Below are 26,326 nucleotides of genomic sequence, written 5' to 3'. Positions count from 1 at the left end.
GCATTTTGGCTAAGTGTGTTCAGCTGCCTTGTGGGAATGGTGGCTTGTTCCTTTTAGAAGCATCTATGACAACTGATGCCCTGAGAAATTTAGGAGCAGAGCTGGGCTTCATAAGCCCAGCAGCAAAGTAAAATACTATCCCTGTTTACCAAAGTAAAATACTATCCAGCCACCTCCTGGCTTGGTTGGGAATGTGTCTGGTTTTATGGATGTGGTGTCATTTCTTTCTCATGGCCTTGTTCCTTGTGAATGGCTCCAATCCCGTGAGGAGGTGGGGCAGGTCAGATCAGTTGGATCCAGGGACTGGCAGCCACATCTGCCTCAGGTGCAAAGAGGGGCATGTGGGGAGGGCAGCACAACAGGTGGCAGAAAATGGCAAAAATCCCTGTAGTTTCTGCCAGCATCCATCTTTGTGACTGAGGCTCTGTTACCCCAGTGCTGCTGTGCAGGGTGCAGGGGGAGATATTCTGGGTGTTCACCAGTGAGTCTCCATTTCCTCTCTCCAAGGGAGACTTCAGGCTAGGGATGAAGGAGAGGGCAGGAAAGGAGTCTTCTATTTAATGGTTTTGCTCTGTGCACCCCAAGGAGCACACAAGGTTTTCCTCAACCTTTTCTTCTTTAAGGCTGCAAGGTGTTCAGGGTCCAAGCACAAATCTGACCTGGTTGCTCCCTGGGGGAGCTTTTTGTTTCATCTGAGGGAATATTTCTCCTAATAAAGCTGATTATTAATAGGTGATCAGGAATAGGTGGGTCATAACCCTCATTGTGTGCCTGGAAACTCTCACATGGCATCACACTAGCTACCCCTCCAACAAGAAAAGAGAGAAATGAAAAGGAAAAAGAAAGAAAGTTATGGTTTGTCTTTAACTTGTTAGACAGACTGTATCTAAGCTGCCATTCCTGTGGCTTTAATACTGGAATAAAGTCTTACTTTGTGCAGTTTGAGAGGTCTTTGTCTTTCATATCAAAGTCTCAGGGCAGTCAGTTCCTGTTTGTTGGTGTTGTTGGAGGCATTTTGTGCACAGTTTGAGCTGGTTTTGTCAGACATTGAGATGACAATGCTGATCCCTGTGCTAAGCAAGAAAGAAAGGACTGCAGGTTAGAGGCAAGTTATGCCTGTCCCTGATGTACACCTGTAGGTAGTGAAAGGGTAATCAGGCAAGAAAAACCTTTCTGCTCTACCTGAAACCCTCAAACAAGATACAAAATGTGTTGTCCTGAATTTAGTGGAGAGGCTGTAGTTGTATTGAACTCAGTTTGCATGGAAAGAGGGTGCCAGCATTTCTTTAAGGAGACTAATCACCCAGAAAGGTGAGATGATTTTTAAATATTAAGATTGCTTTAAATGCCACTCTTATTTTTTTTCCAATCAAGTATTCTGTTTTTCAAAAAATAGTTTCTCTCGTCTGTTTTTTTTTTGCATCAAGTCCAATAAAAGTGATGGAGAATAGCAGAAAAAATTGACAACATGCAGAAAGTATTACATGGAGAAGGAAAAACTATCTTTCCTATAGTTTATATAAGTTCCAGTTAATAGGTATCAATCACAATAAATGATAAAATATTGACAGATAGTTGCACTACAGAGTGTATTTATTGTGTGAATATGCAGATAGACAATCAGCCTCTCTCTTGATGAAGATCTGTGTTTATTGGAGTTGAGAAACAAGGGGGAGAGATGTACACCAATTTTTTAATTATTTATTGTATTTGTTTTAAATTGCAGCTCTTGAGTTTTAATGTTAAACAATTGAAACATGAAAGTGTTTTCAAATCCTATGTTTTACATCAAAACTGTAAAGTTTGTGACTTCACATTTAATGCAACTCATTTGACATTAGCTGTAAATAGGCTGTTTTAATTTAATAATTTATGTATGATCATCTGTTCATAGCCTTAGATTTGTATGGTCACAGCTAGAAAGTGCATTAAACAGTGGGAATATCAAAGAAAACCATAAGGAGAGAGAGAGAAAGGAAGGGAAACCAAAACTGAACAGAAGTTTACAGCGATACTGAAGTTAACACAGAGAAGAGTTGGAAACTCTCATTTTTAACTGGTTACAAGATTCTGCTGGTAGATGTATTCACCCATCCTGGGGGAAAAAAGTCTGTTCCTTCAGTGTGTCTTCTGTAATTGTACCAAGTAGGTGCTATTATTTTGCTTTTCAGATTAATCTTTCAGATGTTACTTTGATTTTTTTGAGGTATTTTACTTGTGCTTTCTACAAAACTTAAAGGTGCTTTATCTAAAAGATAAGTTATCACATTTCTCTTGTTTTCTGCTTCTCTTGTCTTTATCTGGTGGTGTAATTAAAAATAGTCCATTTTCTGAAAAGTTTTCTGCACCTCTGCAGATCTTGGATCTGGAATAATGGTGAATAATGAGGTTCAAGCCCAAGATAAAGTGCAGGGGTTGTGGAGGGCACAACTATTTCATGTAGCAAGCAAACTCCTATTTACAAAAGTGAGTTGTAATTTAGTTTTAGCTGCCAGTCATAGTCTGAATCCAGAAAGATGGTGCAATATCCTGCCATGAGGATGCAGTGAATGAGCCTGTAGTGCTGATCTGTTCTTTGTGCAGCACTTTGTCACTGCTGCTCTCGGTGCTGTGGTCCAAAACAGAGCTGCACTGCAGCAGAAAGGAGCAGTCAGCTCAACAGAACCGGAGGTGCCCAGCTCTTCAGTAGAGAAAACATGAAATTTTGGGCTATGTTAGAGGTGTTCAGTGATTTAGAAATGTCTGTTTCTGTACAGCCTTTTAAGTGTTTCTCTTGGTAAATTTTGTTTTCCAGAGTAGTTCATTACTGTGTTTATATCAGTGCTTTGAGTATGTTCCCCCCATGTATTTTATCAATTGGTAGAGAGAGCAGTACTGTAAGTAAGACAAAGAATTAATTTTCTAGCTCAGCGATTTTAAGAGTTTTTTGGTTTGGAAATTTTACTGTATTTTTCCAACAGAACTTGCTTTTCCCAGACAGTTTTTGAGGATAGAAATGTAGCATTTGTAACCCACAAATCACTGTTTGCAAAGCTCTTTATTGGAGACTGGAAAAGACGTTAGTCTAATTTGTCTGGCTTGACAGTGGAATTAATTTTGTAAATTGGGGAAGATATGACTTGGGGCAAATATTGAAATATGGATAAGCCATAGGAAAAGAGGAAATGTGGAAAAGAGGAGTATTTGTCTAGAAGGTAGGTCTGTAAAAAAAAAAATAGTAGCTAAATGCTGAGCAGCAGTGTAAAAGCAAATCAGATCTTAGGATTGCTTAGGAAAAAGCAGAGAATAAGAGGCTGTTGTTGTGCCTCTCTGTATATCCAGGCTTAGTCCATGTCTTGAGTGCAGTTCTGATCCCTGTCAGAAAGAATATGGTAGCTATAAAAGAACTGGAAAAGAATCAAAGGAAAGCAGTGATCAAAGATGTGATACATCTTCCATTGGAGATTAATGTAAACTGGGACTCTGCAGGCTGGGTGAGATAAGGCTGATTGAGATTTGATTGATAATACAAAGTCTGTGGCACAGAGAGGTTAAAATAGGTTTGACACCCACACACCCCCCTCCCAATACAGTCTCTAAGGTACATTAATAGATTAAAGCCCAGTTCCAAAGAAACAAAAGGAGTTTGCTCTTGGCACAGAGGGCAGTAGATGCCTGAAGCTGCTTTCTGAAGGATGTGTGGCTGAGAGCAGCTTATCCCCACAAGGGGAGGTTGAACAAGTTTGTGGAAGAGAAAGTCACTGAAGTTCACTAAATACAGCCTGAGAAAACACATCTGTCTCAGGAAGTGACAAAATGGAAAAGAGTTGGATTCTGTGAGAATGGTAAGGGGAAGGATTTCTGTTTGCTGTGTTCTGAGACATCTTGAGACATCTGCTCGTGACCACTGTTGGAGACAGGGTGCCAAGCCTTGGGTCAGTATATTCTAGTATGGCTGTTCCCATGTTTCTTAAAGGGAGTTTTTGAGGCTGATGCTATATTGCGCTAAAGATTTTAGCATAAAAAGGCAAAATCTGACTAGCAGTTTTCTACTGAGAGGGGTAAAAGGCCAGATAATCACGGGATGAGCAAATGGTGTGATGTACACCTATAAAGAAAGGACAGATGATCCTAGAAAGCTTCAAGTATTTCAAATAGAGCTGGGAAGCATTCATGTAATTACTTAATTAAGCCTATTGTAAAATATTATCTCCTGCTCCAGTTGTCTGTATTCACAAGCAGAAGAGGCTGCTAGGGTAGTTACAGAGGCTGAGTGTCTGTTCCACAAAAAGCAGGGCTTTAATTGAATTACACACGTGGCTGCCACTACTGTGGACAGACTGCCAGCTGGGGAAAAGACCTAATCAAGCAAAGAATAATATTGGCACAAGAATGAGTGTGTATGAACTGGCCTTGGGTGAGTTTGGGGAGAAAAATGGAGGAATCTCTCTTGCCATTTGAGCAGCAGAGTTTTGCAGGAGTCTTCCAAGAAGTCTTCCATGGGGTTTGAAATCGTACAAGTTTTAGGGGTAAAAAGATGAGAGTGTTGTCAATATTTCAAGTTCTGTAGTTCTACCAGGCTTGTAGAAGTCCATAAGAGAGCTGTGTGTGTTCCTTGGAGCTCCTGCCCCAGGGCTCCAGCTGCTCCCTGCAGCCTGCTGTGAGGCTCTGCTGTCTGTGTTGGCTCAGGCACATTTTGGTTTGTTATTTAGCCTGTGTTCCTGCCACTTCCTGACCATGGCCTTTCTGCTCCTTCAGATAGCAATTTGGATCTCATCCATCCTTCTGTTTTCTGATCATAACCATCTTGTGAGGTGCAAACACTTGCTGTTTTGCCAAAAGAAAGGAAAAAAAAAAAAAGACAGGGTAAGGTATAATGCAGATTTTGGGGTATTTGTTTACAATGCCAGAAAATAGAAACAGTGACAGCTGTTAACAGCTTGAAAAAACTGTTTGTAGTGGTTCCTTACCAGACAAATATGTTCAACCTTTACCAGTTTTGCCTTATGTTCTGTATTTCCCAAGCTGTTTATTAGTAAGGCTAACAGGATGATGACAGATTGGTTTTGGATGAAGCCATGTGTGAAAGTATCTTTAAAAAAACTACCCCTGGTAAAATTCCACTAAATATATTTTAATGTCTCAGAACAGAGCTTTACAGCTCAATGTCACCAACAATTAAAAATTTCCTGTGCTAGTACGTTTATTTACTTCATCCAGGCATTGCAAGAAAGGTAAATGATATTTAAAAAATAGCTGAAATACCTGATTGACCTGTTTGAAATCATGCAGGAATGTTTCCCAAAGTCACACTTGTGTGTGAATTCAAGCAAACACAGTCAGAGTCAGGACACCAATAGAATGTGTGCTTATTCTCTGAACAGAATAGGGCACTTTTTTGCTAGTTTGTGGGGTTTTGGCAATTGGGTTTTTTTTGTTTGGTTTGGGGTTTTTTTGGCTGAAGTGAGGGGAAAAGGTCTTTTACTTATCTATGATTAGTATGAAATCTCTTCATAAATTTTGGAGTTGTGTAAGTTATATTTTGGTTTGTTGGGTTTTTTGAAAATTCTGTGTAGCTGCCTTTCTTCTGAGCTTAAAATTTCAAATGTGGCTTTGCAGTGTCACTGGTGAAATGGCCAGAATTTGGAAGGTAAGTTCAAACCCACACTAATTCTGGTAGGGGTTTGTTTTTCTCCAAACCCAGATTTCTGTGAATAGATGAGCCCTTGCCCATCAGAGGGGAGAGAGAGAGACTGCACTCCTAGAACAGGCTCCAGAGGGGAGGGGTGTGTGTGTGTGTTAGGGGTCAGGGTACTGGTTTATGTGCCAGCCTGCAGACAGGGCTGTGCAGGTGGTAACAAGCTCACCTGGGTGTAGCAAGTTAGATACAGAACTGAGGGTGGTTCTCTAGTGCTTAAATTTTAAATCCTTTTGTGTCTTTGAAAACAGTTTATATATTTTATGAGTATGGTAGAGGTGGAAATGAGCACATGAGCTCCACTTGACCTCTTAAGCTGATTGCTTTATCAATTGCAAACTGGTAGTTTCATCCAGAAGCTTTTTAGAATTGGTGTTAATAATATTGAGTAATAATACTGAACAGACAAAATAATGCCACGTTATTTAGGATTCTATAAGTAACTAGCAGCTTGAGTAATAATTATCATGATTATGTGTATTGTATGCTTAGTATTACAGTTGGTTTATTCTTACTGGTGCATTTGGTATATTTCAAAATCTTGACTTTGCAGAGCTTTTAGAGATAGGTACTTGGGCCCTCTACTGATGATTCTGTGAATAGGAAAAGCTGCCCTGCAGTATTAAAATACTGGCATAATGGGTCCTTTGGAAAAGGGAACATAAATGTAAGCAGAGGCTAGAACTAAAGCCTGTTCTGTTTAAACAGAGCCACCCCCCTCATTGTTTTTAGAAATATCTAAAAAACTTCAGCCCTAAGCCTAAAATCATAGTTGCATTAAAAACAAATTACCCTGTTTTGAGATATGTAAAATGAAAGCTATTAAAAGATCAAGCTGGCAAAAAGGCCCCTATCCTAATGCCTTTTTTTGCCTTATGTTTTAACACAACCTATTTGAAATCTATTGCGTTCTGTATCCAGGCTGGAGCCATAACAAAGTTTAACCTAAGGGCAAGGTGTTGATAGTAACACTTGTCAAATCTTCTCAGAAGCTTTGAGAGTCAATTGAGGAGGTCTTTTACAGTCAGGCAATCAGGCAATCTGACTCCAAGTGTTGTTGATGTGCTTAATTCTGAGAAGCTGCTTGAAAGTGTCAAGTCTCTGAGCACTGCTTGGCATCGCTTTCTCCCTCATTTGTGAGTATGTCAGAGAACATTTTGTGATGTTTTTCCAAGTGTTTGATTATAGTGTGAGTTACTGAGTCTAGAGCTGTTTATTAGGAATTGATCAGCATCACCATATCTTCTTGTACACCTCTGATTTCTGTGTTGTGATATTTTAGTCAGTCAGTGGGGTTACTGCACCACACTTGCAGCTTTTTAAACCCTGGCTAATAAATCATGTCAGCTTTTCATTACCTAATGGGTATTTACAGTGCTTTGAAAATCTGAAGTGTCAGGCAAACATCCCATTTGAACTTTGTGAGGTGAGCCAGTACAGGAACCTTGCAGAGCAGTGTGATGAGAGATGATGTGATACTCAGGGGAGGAGTTAGGAGATGAACAGAATCGGGATGGACTTCATGCATCTGGAGTCCATGCTACTGTTACTCCTATTACGAGTACTCCTAAAAAAAATTTAACAGCCTTCTTGTAAATGTTTATCTGCATTAGCACAACAGTAGTGCAACGTGTACTGCTTCATCAGCTCCCCTCCTGTGTTCTGCTCCTCAGAGCTCAGCCTCCTCACAGCTTCCTGCATCCTGCCTAAACCTTATTTTTCCGCTGAAAAAGGGTGACCTCATCCAAACCAGGCTGTCTCCCAAACTCTGGCAAGGTAATTCTTGGCCTGATCCACAGACAGGCTGATGAGAGGTGGTGGACAAGTAACCAAGTGAGAGAGCCTGGCCACTGCCAGACTGTGCCTTTGCTGCTGTCAGGTGTAGCTGTGCAGTCACTGAGCTGCTGCTTTGGTGCTTCCCAGATTCCTGTTGTTCTTTTCCATGATGTCATGGACTGATTGTTGCAGCCCTTATCAGATCTGTATCATAGTAGAGCAGGGAAAAGGTGCATGGCCAGAAAATTCAGTAGCAGAGAAATTATTTTTAAAAACTTTTTAGCTTCTAAACAGCAGAGTCCTGCCTTGCCTTGGTACTCACCGGTAAATGAATGCAGCATGTGTGTCAAAATAAGAGCACATGAGAACTAGTGAGACAGGAGGGAAGCAGAAATGTGTGTATGATAATTAAGGCTGCATGACTCAGTACACACCAGTGCACTCCAGAGCTGGGGAGGTCCCAGGCTGAAGGTTTTTCTTACATTTCTCTCAGTAAAAGAATCCAGTGAAAGTGAACTTGGCAGAGTCTTTGTGCATTATTGCTGAGTGTATCCATAACAGCAGAACTTACAATTTTGAGTTCACTGCTCTTTAGCTCTTTTCCTTTTTCACTACTACTTCTTTTCTTTTCTTGTTTTTCCCTTAATTTTATTTCCTTAGATCTAACTGGCTAAAACCGTGCTGTGGGAGACGAGCAGCTGTGTGGCAGGTATTTTTGCTCAGTGCAAGTCTCAACAGTTTCCTGGTAGCCTGTGTAGTATTGGTGGTGATTCTTCTGACTCTGGAACTCCTAATAGATATAAAGCTTCTCCAGTGTGAGTAGGAGGATTTTTTTAATTTTGATTTTTTAATTTTTTTTTTTTTAATTTTGATGAAATAAAGGCTTAACTTGCTGGGAGGTTTTTGAAGGGGGAGGACATTGGGAATGTTTTTTCCCTACCATTTAAATGATTACTAGGCTAGGTAAGAAATGTGTTCTTGTGGAATCCTGGTATAGTGAAGTCAGTCTCCTCTATTATTCTGACCAAAGCTAGGTCAAATAACAATTTCAGTACAGGACAAATTTTCAGAGGTTACAAGCAGAGTGCACATGCAGAGATTCACATGTGTTGTCATCAGTACTTGCAAAGCTCTGTCCTTTACAGACGTGTTGTACATGCACAGGAGAAAAATCTGTGCATCATTCATCTCTGATACCCATCACATGTGGGGAGACAAAAGTGATGCACATACAAAAATAAATAGGGTACTTGGTGTTAACCTCTTATTAATTCTGCTCGAAATTACAGCCTTCTAGTTTGTAATGCACTGGAATGAGACAGATTTTCATTCTACTTTGCTGACACACTGTGAGTCAAATCATGGCTTAAATGGAGTTTTGCTTTATCTGAATTCACTCTACATGGGTTCCACAATGGAAATTTTAATGCTGCTGTTTTGCTTCTTAATTCATCTTTTTTCCCCCTACTCTTCTTTTCCTCCATTACACCCTTTTTTTCTTTTTTTTTTTCTCTTTTTCATTTATGATATGATGTTGACATGACCACAGACACACCACCAGCACTTTCCTCTAAGCTAATTGTTGAGGAGCAGCCTCTAGTATCTCCATGCAATCTCAGATGTGTTGAAATGGCAGCTGGGCTTCAGACAATTCCATAAATGCAAGAGTACGTAGGACACAAGAGTGCCTGGTGTCTCCTGTGGCAGCTTTAAACTGAGCAAACCAAATTTTTATTCAGGTTGAAGTCCTTTTACTGTTGGAGTTTGTCAATTGATCATAGTGGCATAAAGATTCAGGTGTTGCAGTTGTATTGAGATGACTTTAGGGGACTTGATTGATAATTGCAGCCATTTCTTAAACTCTGTGAGATGAATGTGAATGACTGTGTGTCATTCCATGCTGTTGCTCCCCATTCCCACCCATCTGTCCATAACTGTACACACTGTTCAGGGCATGGCCACTCCCTTACAGCTGTTACTTTCTCTGCTCTCTGGTCACTCACCATTTTTGGATGAGGAAACCCAGGATTTGGACAAGTCTGCCACTTTGAAAAAAGGCAGGAATGCGAATTGTGGGTATAAGGCCTTAAGGAAGAAGCTTTCAACAATATTGTTGAGGTGTCACATCTTTCTGTTCATGTAGAGAATTTTCACTTCCTGTAAAGACAAATGGTTTTAAAGACTACTGATTTCTCTGAGTTTCAACAGTTTTGGTTACTCTCCTCTGGAAGCAGCCATTTTCTCACCATTTATTTTCTGAAGACCCTTCTAAGGAAGTGTGTCTGGTGCATATGACACTGCTGAAGGCTCTGCACCTTACACCTTGTGCATGACCTGTAGGTGTTTGGTTGAGCCAGGTGGCTTCACTGTTCAGAGGTGGCCCCTGGCACCAGGATGGATTTTCTCAGGTCCATTCCACTTCACAGTGTTACTACTTTACATTTTAGCTAATGAATCCTGCCTTGAGGCCTTTTGCCTTGCCAAGTTTGAATACCTTCTATGTTGTTTTAAATCAGATAAAGGCTGTCTCAGTGAGGCTGATCTAAGTATCTAGTTGTGCCTTGTAAGGGATGTGTGTCATTTACACTGAGGTTTTGAAAAGCCATTAGCCCATAACTATTTTTCTCAAAAATGCAATTACAGTTTTAAAGGGTTCCTTATTCTTTATAAAACCAAGCAGTGCATTAGGATACCTTACAACACATCACTGCCAGTTCTGTCCTTAATAACAACTGCTAATCCATGCTATAGACTGTAATTGCTTAGGAAGCCTCCCTTTATTAGAAGAAATCCAAACCCACCAACCGGAAAGAAAAACCACAAGAAAAGAAACCTGGTGTTTTCTTTGGCTGTGACATTATTAGAGTATAGCTTTTCTGTACTCCATGCATTTTTAGAGTATAGCTTTTCTGTACTCCATGCATTTTTAGAGTATAGCTTTTCTGTACTCTATACATTTTTAGAGTATAGCTTTTCTCTCCTGCTTTCAGTGCAGTCTTTGGTTGCATGATGCATTTCTCCCATGCACAAAGCTGGTGGTTTCATAGGTTGACATCACATTTACAAGCTGTAGGACGCACACATGAAAAGGTCAGAGACCTTTTAGGGTATTTTAGCACAAATGTATTCATACTGGAATTAGAAATCCCAGAAATCAAGGGACATATAATAAAAACAAAAGTGTTTTGTTTTAGGTCTCTGTTCTGTAATCAGGTTTTTTAAGTCTGTCTTCAAAGCTCCTCACATGCAATAACAAAATAACATCGCAATACCTTGTGATGTTCTGCAAAAGCAGAAATAGATGAGTATTAATTCACTTGCACCTCCTTTTAAAAATTAAAAATAAAAAAAATCTTACGGCAGGTTCCAGTGCCTCGGGAATACAGACCATGCTATTCATTCCTTATCTTCAGCAGTTTTGGGGAAAAGGAGTTGGGGAAATGATGGTGGTCCCACCCTCGTTCTGCAGCAGATGCATGGGTAGAAGGCAGCAGCCCTTCCTGAGCAGTGTGGGGCTGAGGGGCAGTGCCCGGCCGTGCCCAGCTGTGCCCTGTGGAGCCCTGGCTGTGCCCAGCTGTGCCCTGACGGAGCCGTGCAAAGGAATCGCCCCCGGGCTGCAGCAGAGCCTCAGCCCCGCGGGGTCGGGGCTTGCCCGAAGCAGCAGCATCACTCACACCCCGCAGTGTGCATCTGCCAGGAAATCAGGAACAGCATCCGCTGAGAGCAGGGGCTGCTGCTCCGAGCTCCTGCAGTGCTCGCCCACGGCTTGGCAGGAGAGTGCCCCCCAATTCGCGGTCGCTGAATGTTTCTGTGTCGCCAGGGGGCAGCCGGAGCCTTGTCTGTCAGTCGAGCTCTGTTGGAAAAACTGCATCTCAAGGGTTTCCCGTTCTTCAGGCTGCCCGATAGAGAAGAGCCTTAGGAAACTTTATTCTGTTGTATTCTGCCGATTTGTTTCACCTTTATGTAGTTCCTCTGCTGCAGCGCAGCAAATGCTCTCATCAAGCCCCAAAAGAGCTTCAGCACTGGGGGTTCCAGTGGCAGAGCATACTCAGTTTTATTTGTATCCTGATTTCTTCTACATCCTTTTCCTCTCCTTCCCATATTAATCGATTCTGATTTTAAAATAAAATCCTTCATTTAGTATGTGCCTGGGATGTTCTTGGGAATTGGTTAAGACTGCTGCAGCCCTGCGCCTCTGTGCACACAGGCACTGCTTGCCTTACACAGTCATCCCCTGACACTGCAAGCCTGCACAGACTGCTCTGCTCTGCTCTGCTCTGTCTGCTGTGGAGATGCTGGACTCACAAATAGCCTGCAGGCAGGAGAGAGTGTTTGCTCTCCATTCCCTTAGCCCAAACTTGGCAGCATGTGGGAGTAGGAATCACCAGCAGTTCAGTTAGTGGACCCTGTCAACCTTCTGCATTTTTCTGTCAGCATGAAATGTCTTTTGAAGCCCATTTGGAGGATTAGTCTTTAAGCACCTGTTCCTGATAAATACTGATCATCTGAGATGAATTGTCAAAGACTGAACACAAGGAATAATGTGGGGATAGTAGAGCATTCTGTTTCCTTACTGAGTCCTAGATCTGGGTTTTTAGGTATACAGGAATTAGTCACACATCTCGTACTGGGGTGAGAACATGAAGCAGTGGCAGAGCATCAAAGGCCTGAGCTGTGTCTGCCATTGCTAACCAGCAGCAGGATCTGTTAAAGCTCCAGTGAAGAGCTGCTAACATGGTGACTGAAGGTGAGCAGCTGCCAGGGCTGGAGTTCCATGTCCATTGCATCCCATCCTCTTTCTGGTACTTCATTGCAAAATCTGGCAAAGCAAGCTTTACCATATGTAACTTGTGGCAGTACTAATTATGCTAAACCTAAGTTGCACTCTGTTACTGTAATGACCCTTCGTTGTATTATGTTAATTGCAGTTTCAAGTGCTTCCCAGTTTGCAGGAGTAATTCACTGGATCAGCCTAGTCATCCTCTCTGTTTTCTTTTCAGAGGTATGTATAACCAAAGTCTTTCACCACATTATGTTGTCACTGGAATTAGCAAGAGTTTTACAGGAGTTTGACTGCAAATAACATAGCACAGTGTATTTTAAGGAAAAAACCAAACAAAAGTGTATTGTTGCTACTTCTACTTAGCGAACTAAAAAGTGTTATTTAAATTAGTACTGTATGTCAGGTAAGGAAACGTGGAAGGGAAGATACTGCCTTAAAAATTATAATTGGTAAACTCCAGAAAGAAATAATTATCTCTGAATCTGCAGGCACTGGACAGGATAGTTTGATCCATTTGTTACCAGTGTCACTGGGTGTAAAGTATAGGATTTAGTTGAAGGTATGTTCTTCAAGAATAAAGATCCATGGGAGTTTTGTACAAAAAGATCTGTTTTGAGCATGGAGTTATCTCCTCTCACATTTTATTAAGGTAGTTTATATATTCTAGGTTGCTGCATGTAGACCTAGTTAGAGAATGAAACAAATGGTGAATTTCTCTGCCAAAATGTGTATGAATGTATGCACTGGAAAAGGTTCTAGTCATGATGTAAAAAATTACCAAACTGAGATAATCTGCCTTTCTGAGCTTTCAGCTATGTTCCAGAAAAAAATCATTGGTATTGAGACAGTTAGACTGCTCCTGAAATATTCCAGAATGCTTTTATTGCTATTTTTCGGGTTTTAATATGTTACTTGTCACAATAACAAATTTTATGTTTACTAATTGGGAGACAACTTGGACTTAAAATATTTTAAAATATTTTTTCAGGTTCCACAGGAGAAAATATAATCCAGAGAGGTTTGTTAATGATGTCATTCTGTAGAAGGTTTAGATAGTTACTAGGTGAAGGTTACAAAAAAGCAATAATCAAAAAACAAAGCTATGATATCTGCAAATTATTTAGTAGATCACTTGTATTGAATTCATACTCACCATATATGATGGCAATTTTCATAGTGCTCCTAATGAAAAACATTTACATGTAGCATTTTGTATTTCTCAGCAGGGTTTTTTAGCTGGTGCTCAGTGGGTGCTTTCTGAAAGGGCTGTGTGATGCAGGCAGGGATCTCACACTGCTCTGCATCCCAGCCTTGTGCTGCATGTACACAGGTCCCATTACTGGCCCCATCCTTTTACAGTGCTGCTGGGCTGGAGGTTACATGTAAGATGACTGAAAATAATCTCTAAACAATTACAAGAACTTGTAGTCTTTGTGAATTATCCTAAGTCCCAAAGGCTCAGGTTTGCTAGATGGTCTCCATTCCCTTTAAAGAAATGCCTTCCTCTCCCCCCCAGAATCTTTCCTCAGTGAGGATTGGCACCCTGGAGCTCCCTGATCCTGAGCTTCCCAGCAGGATGAGCCTGTAGCTGCTGCAGCCCCATGGCAGCACAGGCACGTTCACCCCTTGGCTTTCTGCAGCTGCTCTCCAGAAGCCTCTCCTGTGCTCAGTTCCTGCTCTGCCCTGCACTCTGCAGCTCTGGGTCGTTCCCTGCACCACCACACTGCTCACACCTGGGGCACTGTCTTCTCCTGTGCCCCTCCCTGAGTGCCCAGCTGCTCCTGGGCTGGTTGAGGCACTGCAGGCACTCCTGAGGCCAGGGCTCATCTGGCTCAGGGAAGGAATTGGTTGTTTCAGTTCTGCTGGGACAGGGTACCCTCCAAAGTGGTTGAACTTGTTCAGAAGTTCAGGAGAAGAGTAACAGAACTTGTTCATTTTTCAGGAGAAGAGTAACAGAACTTGTTCATTTTTCAGGAGAAGAGTAACAGAAGTGTTTCACAGAGCCCAAACAGTTTCCTTCCCTGACTCACCATCCTCATTTTGGATCTGCATTGGCTTTTCTCTCTTTATTAGTTATTTGGAATTACTTTGTCTACGTGCTGTTCTCATTTATTATAACCTTATCACTCACTTCATTATCTACTTCTGTCTTCCAAAGTAGCTTCCTTCAGCTATTTGATTGTGGTTTGAATTTGGATCAAAGAACAATGAGGCCACAAGACAGCCATGTGAGGTACTCAGACCAGGGTAGATTTTTGGATATGGGTTCATTTGGCAGCTCAGAGATAGAGGTGGCTCCACAGAGCAGCTGGATGTGCTTCAGAGACCACCAGTTCTGGAAAAGAGTTCAGGTGTGCCTTTCCTGCTGGGATTAGTGTTATGCCAGGTTGAGTTCATACTGAATTGTATCTTAAGAGAGCAAAAACAGAGGGTATAATCTTCTGTCATCCAAATAATTTTTTTTTCCAAGAGGTTACAAAATACTGCAAAAATTGCAAATGGCTTTTTTTTCCTGAGATTTTAATTTTATTTTCTCCTTTGGTCCCTTCAGGGTTTTTTTTCCCTCTGATTCCCATACCATGAGTCAGCTGGTTTTGGGATCATTTGTTGAGATGATCATATGTTACATCCTGGTTGTTCATGCCAGGATGATATTCCAGGGATCAGCAGGTTTAATTAGTTTATCTGGGTATAACAGGCAACTGCTGAGGATTGATGAGTCCTTCAGTCATTGCTTTTCGACTCAAAGCAAGGATTCAAGGTTTCTGGTGTTCAAAAAAGGTGGTTTCCATAGCCAATACCCTGTTATAAGTTTGAATGTTTGGTGTTTATTCTATAATTTGGTTCCCATTAGTTGTAAATATAGGCACACAACTCTTCTGGAAGACCTCAACAAAGTTGTCAAATACTTGTTAAGACCCATAAAACTTTCAGCACAAAATCTGAATGTTTTAGAAGAATACAGCTGATTAAAGGTGGTGCTCTCAAAGCATTGCACGTTATTGCAGTGCAGCTGAAGTTAAACAGCCACTGGCTTTCTGCTTGGTTAAAATGAGAGGGCTAAACATGCCAGCACCTGGCAATGCCACCAGAACAGCTGCCAGCAGAGCTGAGTAGCTGCTTTCACAGCATCTTCCTGCTTTCCCTAGGCTTGTCATGCAGCCACAAGCCTTTAAGGTACTTTGTTCGTTTTATACTGTCACTGTCTGTGACTTTCCGGCATTAAAATCATATTCAAGTGAAGTGCACACCAGCTTTGCTTTTTTCCAAGTATTTGAACAGGATTTCCTAGTGGTTTGTCTGTGTTTACATACATCACTGTGATTTGTCTGTGCACCAGATGTTACCCAGACATTAAGACAGAAGAGAAGAGAGAGGCACTGGTGGGGAATCCCAGAATCAGCAGCATGGCAAGGCTGGGGTTGTACCCTCTCCAGAGGGCAAACTCAGCCCTGGTATTGTTGGTTGAGAAAAGGAATGGGGAATGCCTCAGAGTTTTGGTAAGTGGACTGAAGTCTGCTCTGAGCAGTTCTATCCCATTGCCACAATTGCCTGGTTCTGGCTCTGCTTTTCCACTGGGACTGATGGGACTGTGCAAGAAGGGATTCCTTGTTATCAGCTGTGTGCCCTGCTCTGTGTGCACTGCTCTGTGTGCTGCAGCCAGCCCAGCTCTCAGGCACTCTGCTGAAGGGAAGCACCTGCAGGTTTCCCTGGGAGGAACCAAGTTTGTGTACTCGGTCAGGCAAGCATCCAACTGCAGCTTTCTTCTGGCATCTGTGTCCCAGAAGTGAGCTCTCAGATTTAGTGGGGTGGGTCTGGGCTCCCAGCTGCTAAACAATGTTTCATTAGCTGTGGCTCACAGGAGGAAAAACTCCAAGGCTTTCCTCATCCTGTATATTTAAAGGAAGTGTTCATAGTTACCTGCCATTTTTCTGCTTGTTAATAGCAACCCTTGAAAGGAATAAAATCTCCAAAGGGAGGCTGCTGTTAAGGTTCTGTTAAAAAAGAAAAACATCCTAAATGGCAAAACTAAGTTAAAACGTCTTTCCCTTAAGAAACACATAATTTATATTAGAGAAACTCAGCTGTGTTACTTTTGTTACATTATTTGTGAACTTCAAAGAGCTGAGTGGGAAGATAATAATCTCCCATTAATCTTCTGTAAGCTGTGGTTTCTCTTCTGTGTGTTTACTTTTATTCCATGTACATACAACTTTTCTCATGGTGCATAAATTCACTTCATTGCTGTAAGTTGTTTTCTAAATGGAATGAGTAATGGGGTCTAGGAACATAGATTCAGATTTTATATATTAGTATGATTTATAAAGGTAAATTTAGGCTTCTTTCTTTGCTAGTGTATATGAAATAAATTTTAATATACTGGGAAATTTCTTTACTGAGCAATTTTCTGGCCTCACAAAGAAGTAGTTACCATGGAGCGTGGTCCCATAAAGTTCTGGGAATCTTGCTGGACATCTGCTTGAATGCCAGTCTGCCCATTTAATTTCCAGTAATACACCTGACTTACAGTGTGCTGTGTCAGTGCCTCATCTGTGCTTTCATCTCCTGATAGTGGCAGCACAGCAGGTCCTACCCTGCTTGTTTCAGAGAGAAGTGTTAGTGCTTGTGTGACCATGCCCAGAGGGAGCTTGTGCTGCCGGGCTGCCCAAGCCCAGTTCCCTGGCCACTCTGCACCTGTGGTGGAGTCTCTGGTGAGCCATTCCCATGCCTGAAAAGCCCTTTCAAATCTAGACGGAATTGTCAGATGAAAATTCAAATTCAGTGAAAACATTGGTTTTCCGTGTATGCTAAGAATTAAGATTGTGAGAGTAGTGGGAGAACACAAGAAGAAATAGAAGTGCAGAGGTTGTGCAAAGCTGCATTTGGGTATGTGGTGTCCTGGTGAGAGAGAAGCCAGTGTGTTTGTGTCTGTTCATGGCTCCAGCTTTTGGCAGGGAATGCTTTCTGTGGCACCATGAGCTGATGGAGCCCAGCAGTTCCAGCCAGGACATGGGGTTGGGATGTACTGAACAATGGTGATGTGGGGGGTGCAGTTTCAGAGCCTTGGCTGAAGAGAAGCTGTGGGAGGAGGGTGCCTGTGCCCTGGGAGCAGGAGGATGTGTTTGTTTACATGTGCCAGCACGCTCCTCTGGGCTCTGCTGGCCTGGGCACAGCGTGTGCTGGCACAGCTCATGCAGCAGCTCAGTACAGGCACACGAGGAGATGGCAAAAGGGGATTCTGCTAAGGACTGCATGAGCTGAGGCCTCTGGGAATGACCCAGATGAGAGGGGCTCTAAATTACTGATTGGGTACAAGGTGTTCTGGGAAAGCTTTCAATAATTATTTTGTCTTATGAGATACATGCAAAAGGCAAAAGCTTAATTGACAGAGTTTCTGGAGCCTCTGTGACAGAGGATGGAAGGAAGGAAGGACAGACAGACAGACATCCCTTCTAGCCACCTCCATCCTGTCTGTCCCCTGCCCAAGCTGTGCCCCATCATGAAGTGCAGAGGTGCTCTCCTCTCTCCTTTGCCTGGTGCTGGGCCAAGGTCCCTCCTGTGCTGCCTCCTGCTGATTTCACCCTACACAGGGATTGGACTCGGTGACTCACTGAGCAGTAAATTGTATATTAACTGTGCAAGCAGAAAAGTGCTTAAAATTACTCAATGTACCGTGCAGTCAGCTGACAAATGCAGATTATGGGAATTCACACAGCTGCCTCAGCAAAGGACTTGGCTAAGTTTCCCTACAAAATTAGAAAGAGAACCTGCAGCATCTAAACCTCACTGCAGACAGTTACTGTCGTGCAAACAATTTTGTGTAACCAGGAGACTTTGTCAGTTTTGAAATTGAATTTCTGTCTGAAAATGATCTAAAATTTTATCTGGGTTTACTTTAGCTTAAAGAAATTAACACAACTGTTCAGTCATTCAGTCTTTTATTAGTGCACATTAATAAATTAGCTTTAGCAGAAGAAAAATGTATTTCTGATTAAACTAATAAATATATGTGTTAAAGACTTTCTAATTAAAACATTTCCAGTCAAAAAACATTAAAGCTTTCTTTTTCAAGTACAAAAAAAAAATCCAATCTGGCAGTACTTTCCTTTAACAGAAAGTGCTCACATTGATACTTAATGTTTTTTTCAAATCTGTATTCAAAATGCCTGTGGTGTAATGCAAAACTGTTTATGTGTTGTACATGCCTGCACATCAGTAGGAAACAACAGTGCTGCCCCAGTTTTTCTCTTTTTCTTGCAGATTTTTGTACTTAAAAATGGTAGAATTGGGACTAACATTGCTTTTGTCTGTGATGAATGTTTTACAGTTCTCTTCTAATTCATATGCATCTTTCAGTTTGGTCCTTGAACAGTAGCTAGAAAGTTTCCTAGATTATTAATTTCTGTCTCTGTGTTTTTTCAGATTCTGCTACAGGTCCTAATTTTTAAAGTTCTGTACAGGGACAGTGTATATTCAAATGCAATATGTATGTATTTGTATGAAACATATTTTTGATTGCTTTGCAAAAAATACTAAAATGTTATATATAAGAAATACCAATGCTTTAATTTGCTGTCAAAGCATTTATTATACTAAGCAATCAAGGAGGTGCCCAGTAAATCCAAATTTCTTTGGTTCCATTTTTTCTGGGTTAGAGCAGTGGCAGCAGCAGTGGATGTTCTCCCTGCCCTGGGCACACAGAGGCAGAGTGGGGACAGCCAGGGCTGGTTTGGAGCTGTGCTGGCCCAGGGGTGGCCAGGCTGGGGCTCAGTCAGGTCACCAAGGGCAGACTGCTTGTCCTGGCTCCTGGCACTTCAGTGGGGATGGGTGTTGGGAGTGGCAGTGCTGGTGCACAGCTTGAAGAGCTTCCATGCAGAATAAATGTTTTCTAAGCTTACCCTCAGCTGTGGGGTGGAGGAGCTAGCTCATCCCACCCTTACACTCACCTTCCTCAGTGTCTGCTCGAGCTGAGAGCCAAGGTGCTGATCATCTGGGCAGGCTGTGCTGGACAGCAACACCCAATCCTGCACTAAATGTCTGCCAAGTGGACTTCCAGTCACTGCTGGCTTGTGCTGATTCACAGCAGCAGAGTGGCAATGAAAACATTTGTGTGTGCTTCCAGCCCTTGGAACTGCTCACAGCCATTAAGGTGGCAGTAGCAAAGTCTGATTGAAGTGCTACAGTAAGGAATTAAAAGGCAGGAAGGAAAACACCTTTTTACATTCCCTCACCAGCCCAATGCTAAATCACCTTTAGGGTTGTGAGGCAGTGTTTTTGTTTTCTTTGTGCACATGTGCCTCATTTCAGTGAAAATACCTTTGTGCACACCTGTCCAAAGGGAGGAAGACTTTCACCGTCAGTGTCTGTAAGGTTGTGAAGTGCTCAGCCATCCTGTGTTAGTTGCTTAGTGACCTGGCACTTTGTAAGCCCTGCTTAAGCAGAGCAGAGCCTGAGCTGTGCTCTCAGCTGTAGGAGAGGTTCTGACCCAGGAAGGCTCTGCCTGTCCTCATGTGTTTGCCATGGCTGCCTGCTGTGGAACCTCCATGGATCCCAGGTAACTGATACAGCTGAAGTGACAGGCTCACAGGTCACTTGTGCTTCAGGTGCTGGCAGAGGAGCTGGGATGCTTTTCCTGGCAGAATTGAGCTCAGGAGCTGAGCTGTGGCTGCAGGAGTGCCTTGGCTGCTCAGCAGCACATGTGCTTACACCTTGTGCCTGTGTCAGATCACATTGTGCTGGCCAGTCTGGGGTCATTAAGGGACTTGAGCACCTGCTGTTGTGCATCTCTTCCTCCACAGAATAAATAAACCTTGAGGTTTATTTATAGGTTATTATGGAGAGAGCCTTACTGCCATGCTGCATTTGTCAAGTGCTTTGGAAGTACAGTGTTTTTAGGAGTACAGACTGGCAGCATTGGTGGATCTTGCTGTCTCTGTAGAGCATCATCATTTCTTGTCTTCTGGCTTGTGCCTCCCTTTCTCAGCCAGCCTTGGCATGTGCCTCTGCATGCCCCATTTCTAAGGTGTTGGCTGCTTCACTTTCTGCTCCTTGATGCTGTGGGGCTGGGCCCTGGGAGCACCATGTGCCCCACAGCAGCAGTGTCCCCTGGCAGAGCAGGGGAACTGCTGTTATCCAGGTTTGCAGTGCCAGGAGAATGGGCACAGTGATCCCAGGCCAGCTGGGGCACTTGGGGGTGGCAGAGCCACGCACAGGAGCACAGAACCATTCTGTATTGTTCTGCATTTAGATACTGTTGGTGTGCTTGGCATCAATTCAGAGCTGCCTGGGATTTAAGATTTGTGTTGGTAGTGAAGAGGAGATACATGTATTCATCAGAGTCACTTTTTTCTGCACAGTTCTGGGCATGGTCACCCTCTGACACGTAGGCTTGCTGAGCACCAAGTCATTATGCTGCTCCTCAATGGAGAAAGCAGCATTTTGGTGGCCCTTGTAGGGCTCCAGCTGCAGACTCCTCGTGTCTGTCAAAATCTGACCTTGTTGTTGCTGTTGGCAGGAAACATCCCTACCAATTAGGCTTTTATGTCAGTTCCATATCAATTGCAAGTTGACTGATAGATTGTTTTCTTTTATTTTGTCTTCTGAAAGCCAAATTAAAAATTAGGAAAGGTGCCATTGGATTTTTAATAGGAATTCACCATTGGTTCATTCTGTGTTTTTTCTTCATTCCTCTTTTTTAGCTGTTGAGGCTACTTATTGCTGTTTTGCTTCACAGAGATATTTTTCTCCCTTATCCCATGACTTTCTGTGATCTTACAATAAAGCAACTGCCTTCAACTGCAGTGAAGAGCATCTGCTCTTCATGCTGATGAAAAGTCAGTACCTTTAGGCATCAGGACAGGACAGGGCCTCTTGTCTTAGAAAATCAGTAAGCTCTGGCCAGAAAAGAGAATTTTCCCCCATTCTGACTGAGGGAGCCCCATGGTGGATCTTACATAGGCTTGGGTCAGGAGGCTGGGGAGGGTTGGTAATTTAAATCACACAAATATGAGAGCAAAACTTTAGGAAGATGGAAAGACTGATGAGCATTTGAACTTGGAACTTGTTTGTGGAGGTTTTGCTCAGTCAGTATACTGGTTGGGAAGCAATATCTGCTTTTTAAATATAGAAGTTTAGCCATTTCTAGAACCTGATTATTATTTAGAAGAAATGTATAATTCTTAAATAAGACAAAAAAATTATTCCCTAAATAGGTAAAGGACTAAATGTTTATCTAAGACTGCAATAACATTCATAATCTTTTTTCCCCCTAATCTATTTTTACTAGACTATTTTGAGGATTGTGGTCCTTGGCATTTGGGATTACATTGAAAACAAAATAGAGGTAAGCTCTCTCTCTTGGTACTGTTTTCCAGGCAGCCCCAGTAAGACCATGAAGAACTGCTTTAGATGGCTTTGTTATTAACCTGTGCAATACAATATCTTTTAAGACAGATAAATACACACATTCTTTTCATTATGTGCATTATCAATAGCTGAGTGCTGTAGTCCCTTTTTCTGTGAGAGACTCAGAAGATTGCAATATTTGAAAATATTTTATGAAGGAAGGGATTTTGATCTTCTTGCTCTTCGTGTGACTTCTGTTGTTAGAACTGTGCTGGTCTGGCAATACTGCTGAAATGTAAATATAAATGTAAAAACTGTCACCTGAGTTTTATATCCCCATTGCCATAATTGAATTGAAATTAGTTGAGTTAGTTGAAGAATTGCATGTAGTTTCCTGGTAGTAAATACTAGTTTGGCAAAACCCCCATTTTTATTGTGAAATTGTTTTGATAAACACTGTAATTAGTACCTCAAAATAAAAATTACTTAGAATGTATATACTCTTGTAGAGAAAGAAAAGGAAATTTGTGTGTAATAAATAATACATAATCCCCATCTGAGCAGAAATCTGGAGATCAGGAAAATGAAAAGCTCTTTCTTGATACTGCCTCATAAACCACTACTGTACAGGAAGAACCAGAAGACACTCTGGGTGTTCTTGGAGAATAATCAGTATAGAGACTTGCATATTTTGTAATGAAGTTGTTGACATTTTAACTTGTTTCGCTAAAAAAAATTAATTAAACTTAAATAGTTGATTCAGGGTTTCTTATTATTAAGGCTAAATGGAGCAGTTTCTGATAATTCATCTTGGTAATTTGGAATAGTGATATTTTTTACTGCCCATTGAGTGGCTGCAGTAAGAAATATTTCTTTTCAGTACACTGGATTGTTATACACAGTTCTGAATATGTAGTTCTTACAAAAATCTGTGCCCTGCCTCTTTATGCAAACAGTTGATCAGTGGGCCCTGGCAGCAGGGGAGGCTTTCAGCAGGGATGAGAACGTGGTGCTGTGTTCTGCTCTGCTGGGCCAGTGTGGGACAGACACAGCACTGCTGCCACTTTGCTCTGGAGCACATTTACTGCCTCAGTTCTGTCTAAAGCTTTGCACTATTGCTTTTTCTGATCTGATCCCAGTGCAGCCAGTGTCACATGAATCATTCAGAGCAGTCCCAGTTGTCAAACTCCTCACCAGCCTCCTGCTCCATGGAAGTGAGAGCAGGCACCTTTCTGTCTGGGTGCACAGCCATCCCCACACGTGTGGGGTAGCCAGGACATGGCCAAGAGCCATCAAGTCTCTTGCCTCCATCTTTTTCTACTTGTCTTCTTGATCTCTTCATTTAGACAGTAAGATCTATGGGCAGAGACTCCTTTTTTTTTTTTTTTTTTTTTTTAGATGACATTATGCCAAGTAACAGGTTATAAATACCAGTGATGATAAAACTGGCTGTAATAACATTTAGACTATTGCTTCTCCTTGGGGATTTTGGCCAGTATTTCCAAATACCTTTCTCTCCCCCTTCCCTCCCACCACAGTTTATCTCTCCTCACCTCATAAAAAGCACTGAGGAATTCTGTTGTGCTACCCAAAAAGGATGCAGCCTTTCTGTGGCTTGGCCACCTCTCATATCCCTTTCAAATAGGTACATAATTGCATTTCTTTTGGACAAAGAGAGACTCCTTCCAGATTTCAAAGAGGAATGGCAGGGATATGATTTTAAGGAAAGGTTTGAAAAGCTGATTTCTCTCCAGGTGTTTGATGGTGCTGTCATAATCTTGTCCTTGGCACCAATGGTGGCCTCAACAGTGGCCAATGGCCCCAGCAGCCCGTGGGATGCCATCAGCCTTATCATCACTCTGAGGATATGGAGAGTGAAGAGGATCATTGATGGTGAGTGGGGACTCACTGGTGACTGCAGCATCACCTGCCAGGCTGGGGAAAAGAGGTTCTAAAAATACAGAAGGATTGCTTGCTGCCACTGTTCCTGTCATTGTCCTTACTCTTACATTTTGCTAGCACTGAACAGAAGAGAGTTATGACTCCATGGAGCAGAGTAGGTCTGGAGATCTCCTGCTCTCTAGGAGCCTTTATAATTTATTGATTTGTTTTCCTGTTAGGCAGCTTCCTATCCCCTGTCCTGTAAAGTAAATGTCCTTACCTGCTTTATGTCTCTTGCCAGAAGTTGTCATTCCTGATTCTGCAAAATAATTGATTCTCTGCTTTGCTGATATTTGCTGCACCCTCCTCATAACCATACAGCCAGCTCTGTCTTGGGACTTTCTTTTCTAAGTTTTTGTCAGTAAATAAGTTTTATATGGGATTCCAAGAGGATTTTCTTGCCCTGGGGGTTCCCAGCAGGAGTTGCTCTCTGCATGCTGTACATCCTGGAAATGAAGTGCATATTGGTGGTGTTTCACAGAAACCTCTGTGCGGATTTGCCAGGGGAGATGAAAAGGGCCCAGCAAGTCAAGGTTGCAGAGAGCAGAGTCTGAGCCTGGAAGCAAGGACTTTAGTGTTACCATGTGCTCAGCAGCTTCAGGCAGCTTAGGGAAAGGAAATAAATGAATAGCCATTTTGCTCATGTGTGAAAAATCAGAGTCAAGTTGTTATTTTGGGTTTAAATGCCCAGGAAACTTTGTATTCAGAGATCAGGAGAGGTCATAGCCTTCTAAATGAAGTATAAAACAAAATTGTAGGATTTTGTGTAGCTTCAGAAAACATTAATTGCAGTAGGTATTGACCAGCTTTTCTGATCAGTGTGAGTTTGCCATAGTTAAATCAGGAGCAAAATTTCTAGAGCCATTCAGAAAACGTACTGAAAACTGGGCTGTAACTTGAAGCACCATAGAAGATAAATGTCCTTTTTGTTTCTTCAAAATATCTTTCTTAGTCTGCTGTGTCCATTAAGAACTGATGTCTTACCACAAACTCTAGGAATTAAATGGTTAGGGCTGTGGAATAGTTTTTTTCCTGAGGGGGCTGTGCTGTTCGGGTTTAGAGGGAATGGGACTGACTCTAAAGAGAAAATCCTCCTACCCAGTGGTTCAGGAAGTCTCTGGTAAACCCTGGGGAAGAGCTGTGCTAGCATGGAATCTGGGAAGAGCAGGCAGCAAGCATTTCAGTTCAGCCAGGCAGACGGAGGTCTGACCCTGCATTTCCTATGTTAGAAATCCTTCCCTAAAAATGTACTCTAGTGCTGCTTCTATTGGAAATACTCTGGTTCTCTAGATGCAAGGGCAAGGGATGATGTTCTTTGGCCTGTAAAGGTTTTTTTCCTGCTAAAAAACCAAATCACAGCTGGGTTGTTTTAAGTGTTATTTGTGTTTTCCAGCCTATGTCCTTCCAGTGAAAGTGGAGATGGAGATGATGATTCAGCAATATGAGAAGGCAAAAGTTATTCAAGATGAGCAGCTGGAAAGACTAACCCAGATCTGCCAAGAACAAGGGGTAAAGTTCAGTTCTGTCTTTATTTACGCATATCTTGTCAAGGCAAGTCAAACAGCTCATGTACTTCGCTGCAGGCTGAGCTTTGAGAAGCACCACTGGGACTTGTGCTGGGGGTGACAGGTCTCAGTGCTAAGGAAGCTTTAGCTGCAGCCAGGATATTGTCAGCATGGTATTTGTCAAACAGCAGTCAGCTGCCTCTGCTGCTGGGCTTGTGTTTTCAGAGGTGAGGAAAACAAATGTGAGCAGCAGAAAATAAATGGTTCCAGTATGTCATTTGTTAAATGAGAACAGCTAGCTTGACATAGTACTAACATACAAAAGCCATTGCTGGAGACTGCAGCTAGCATTCCTAGGAAAAGGATGTGCAGTTTAAAGAAATGAATTTCTCTGCTTTAAATGCAAGAGGCAGCTTCGCTGTAGGTCAGTCAGAGACTCCTGGCAAGCTCAAAATGTTGCAGTAGAAGCTTCTAGTTCCTGGAAGCAAGTCAAGATTTAAGACTCTTCCCAGGCCCCCAAATGTTCAGTGATTCAGTCTAGAGGTAAGGGAAGGTGAAGTTTGAAATATCTCAAATGAATATATTTTACAGGAAAAAGGTGTAAAACCATTTTTGGGGCAATGAGCCAGAAGTTTTTGCCATTTGTCTTATGCAAATGAGTTCTTGACTAACTTGCTTTAAAGTAGAAAGCAGGGATGGATGTTGAGGCTCGGGATAAGTGAGTATTGAGGTGACCATCAGACCACAACAGGATGATCCCCAGGTGATTTACTTCTTGTTTCAGTGAAAGGGGAACTATGAGATATAGTCCAAATAAATCCTGGAGGTTTCTAGCTTCAACTACCATTCCTGGCTTGTGGCAGGTACTATTGAAACACAAAACCATCAATATTTAGGTCCCCAAATGTATTTTAAGTTTAGGTCCAGATCTCCTGGCTGTCAGCCTAGGGTTCTGTGCCGAGCTGCTGCTGGTGGTGAGTTGCTTTGTGTGTGTGATGCACTAGGGAGAGCTATAGACCCTGTGTCGTTTCATAATGCTGGTTTCGAGTCACTCATATTATCTATAACAAGTTCTAAACCTAAGGTTGGCTTCTGCCAAAAATTAGTAAGTGCCAACTATGTTGTCTTGGGTGGCAAAAATGCAGCCCTCTTCATAAAACCTTTGCACAATGATACTTAGTAATTTGGGTTCTGTCAAGGTTGTGGAATTGCCAGGTAAATGGTATACACCCCATTTTATCAGGGAGAGAAATCAGTGATGTCTTGAGTTCCAGTGCAGTATTTTGTCTGTCAGACCAT

The 26,326-nt window shown here is 42.1% G+C and overlaps 1 protein-coding gene across 5 annotated transcripts in view; it reads left to right on the top strand.

The window, feature by feature from the left end:
* The window catches only part of TMEM266 (transmembrane protein 266), a 104,516-nt gene that overhangs the window by 53,587 nt on the left and 24,603 nt on the right, over positions 1-26,326 (top strand). For all 5 annotated transcript variants that reach the window (XM_063169476.1, XM_063169475.1, XM_063169473.1 and 2 more), the window contains 5 exons: positions 8,114-8,268; positions 12,382-12,455; positions 21,523-21,579; positions 23,336-23,474; positions 24,916-25,031. In XM_063169476.1, the coding sequence (XP_063025546.1) occupies positions 8,114-8,268; positions 12,382-12,455; positions 21,523-21,579; positions 23,336-23,474; positions 24,916-25,031 (541 nt within the window). The remainder of the gene's footprint in view (positions 1-8,113; positions 8,269-12,381; positions 12,456-21,522; positions 21,580-23,335; positions 23,475-24,915; positions 25,032-26,326) is intronic.

The sequence above is a fragment of the Melospiza melodia genome, chromosome 15, assembly GCF_035770615.1.
Source record: "Melospiza melodia melodia isolate bMelMel2 chromosome 15, bMelMel2.pri, whole genome shotgun sequence".
NCBI lineage: Eukaryota > Metazoa > Chordata > Aves > Passeriformes > Passerellidae > Melospiza > Melospiza melodia.
The sequence above is the reverse complement of the archived record's forward strand: the minus strand, read 5'-3'. Positions and strand labels throughout refer to the sequence as shown.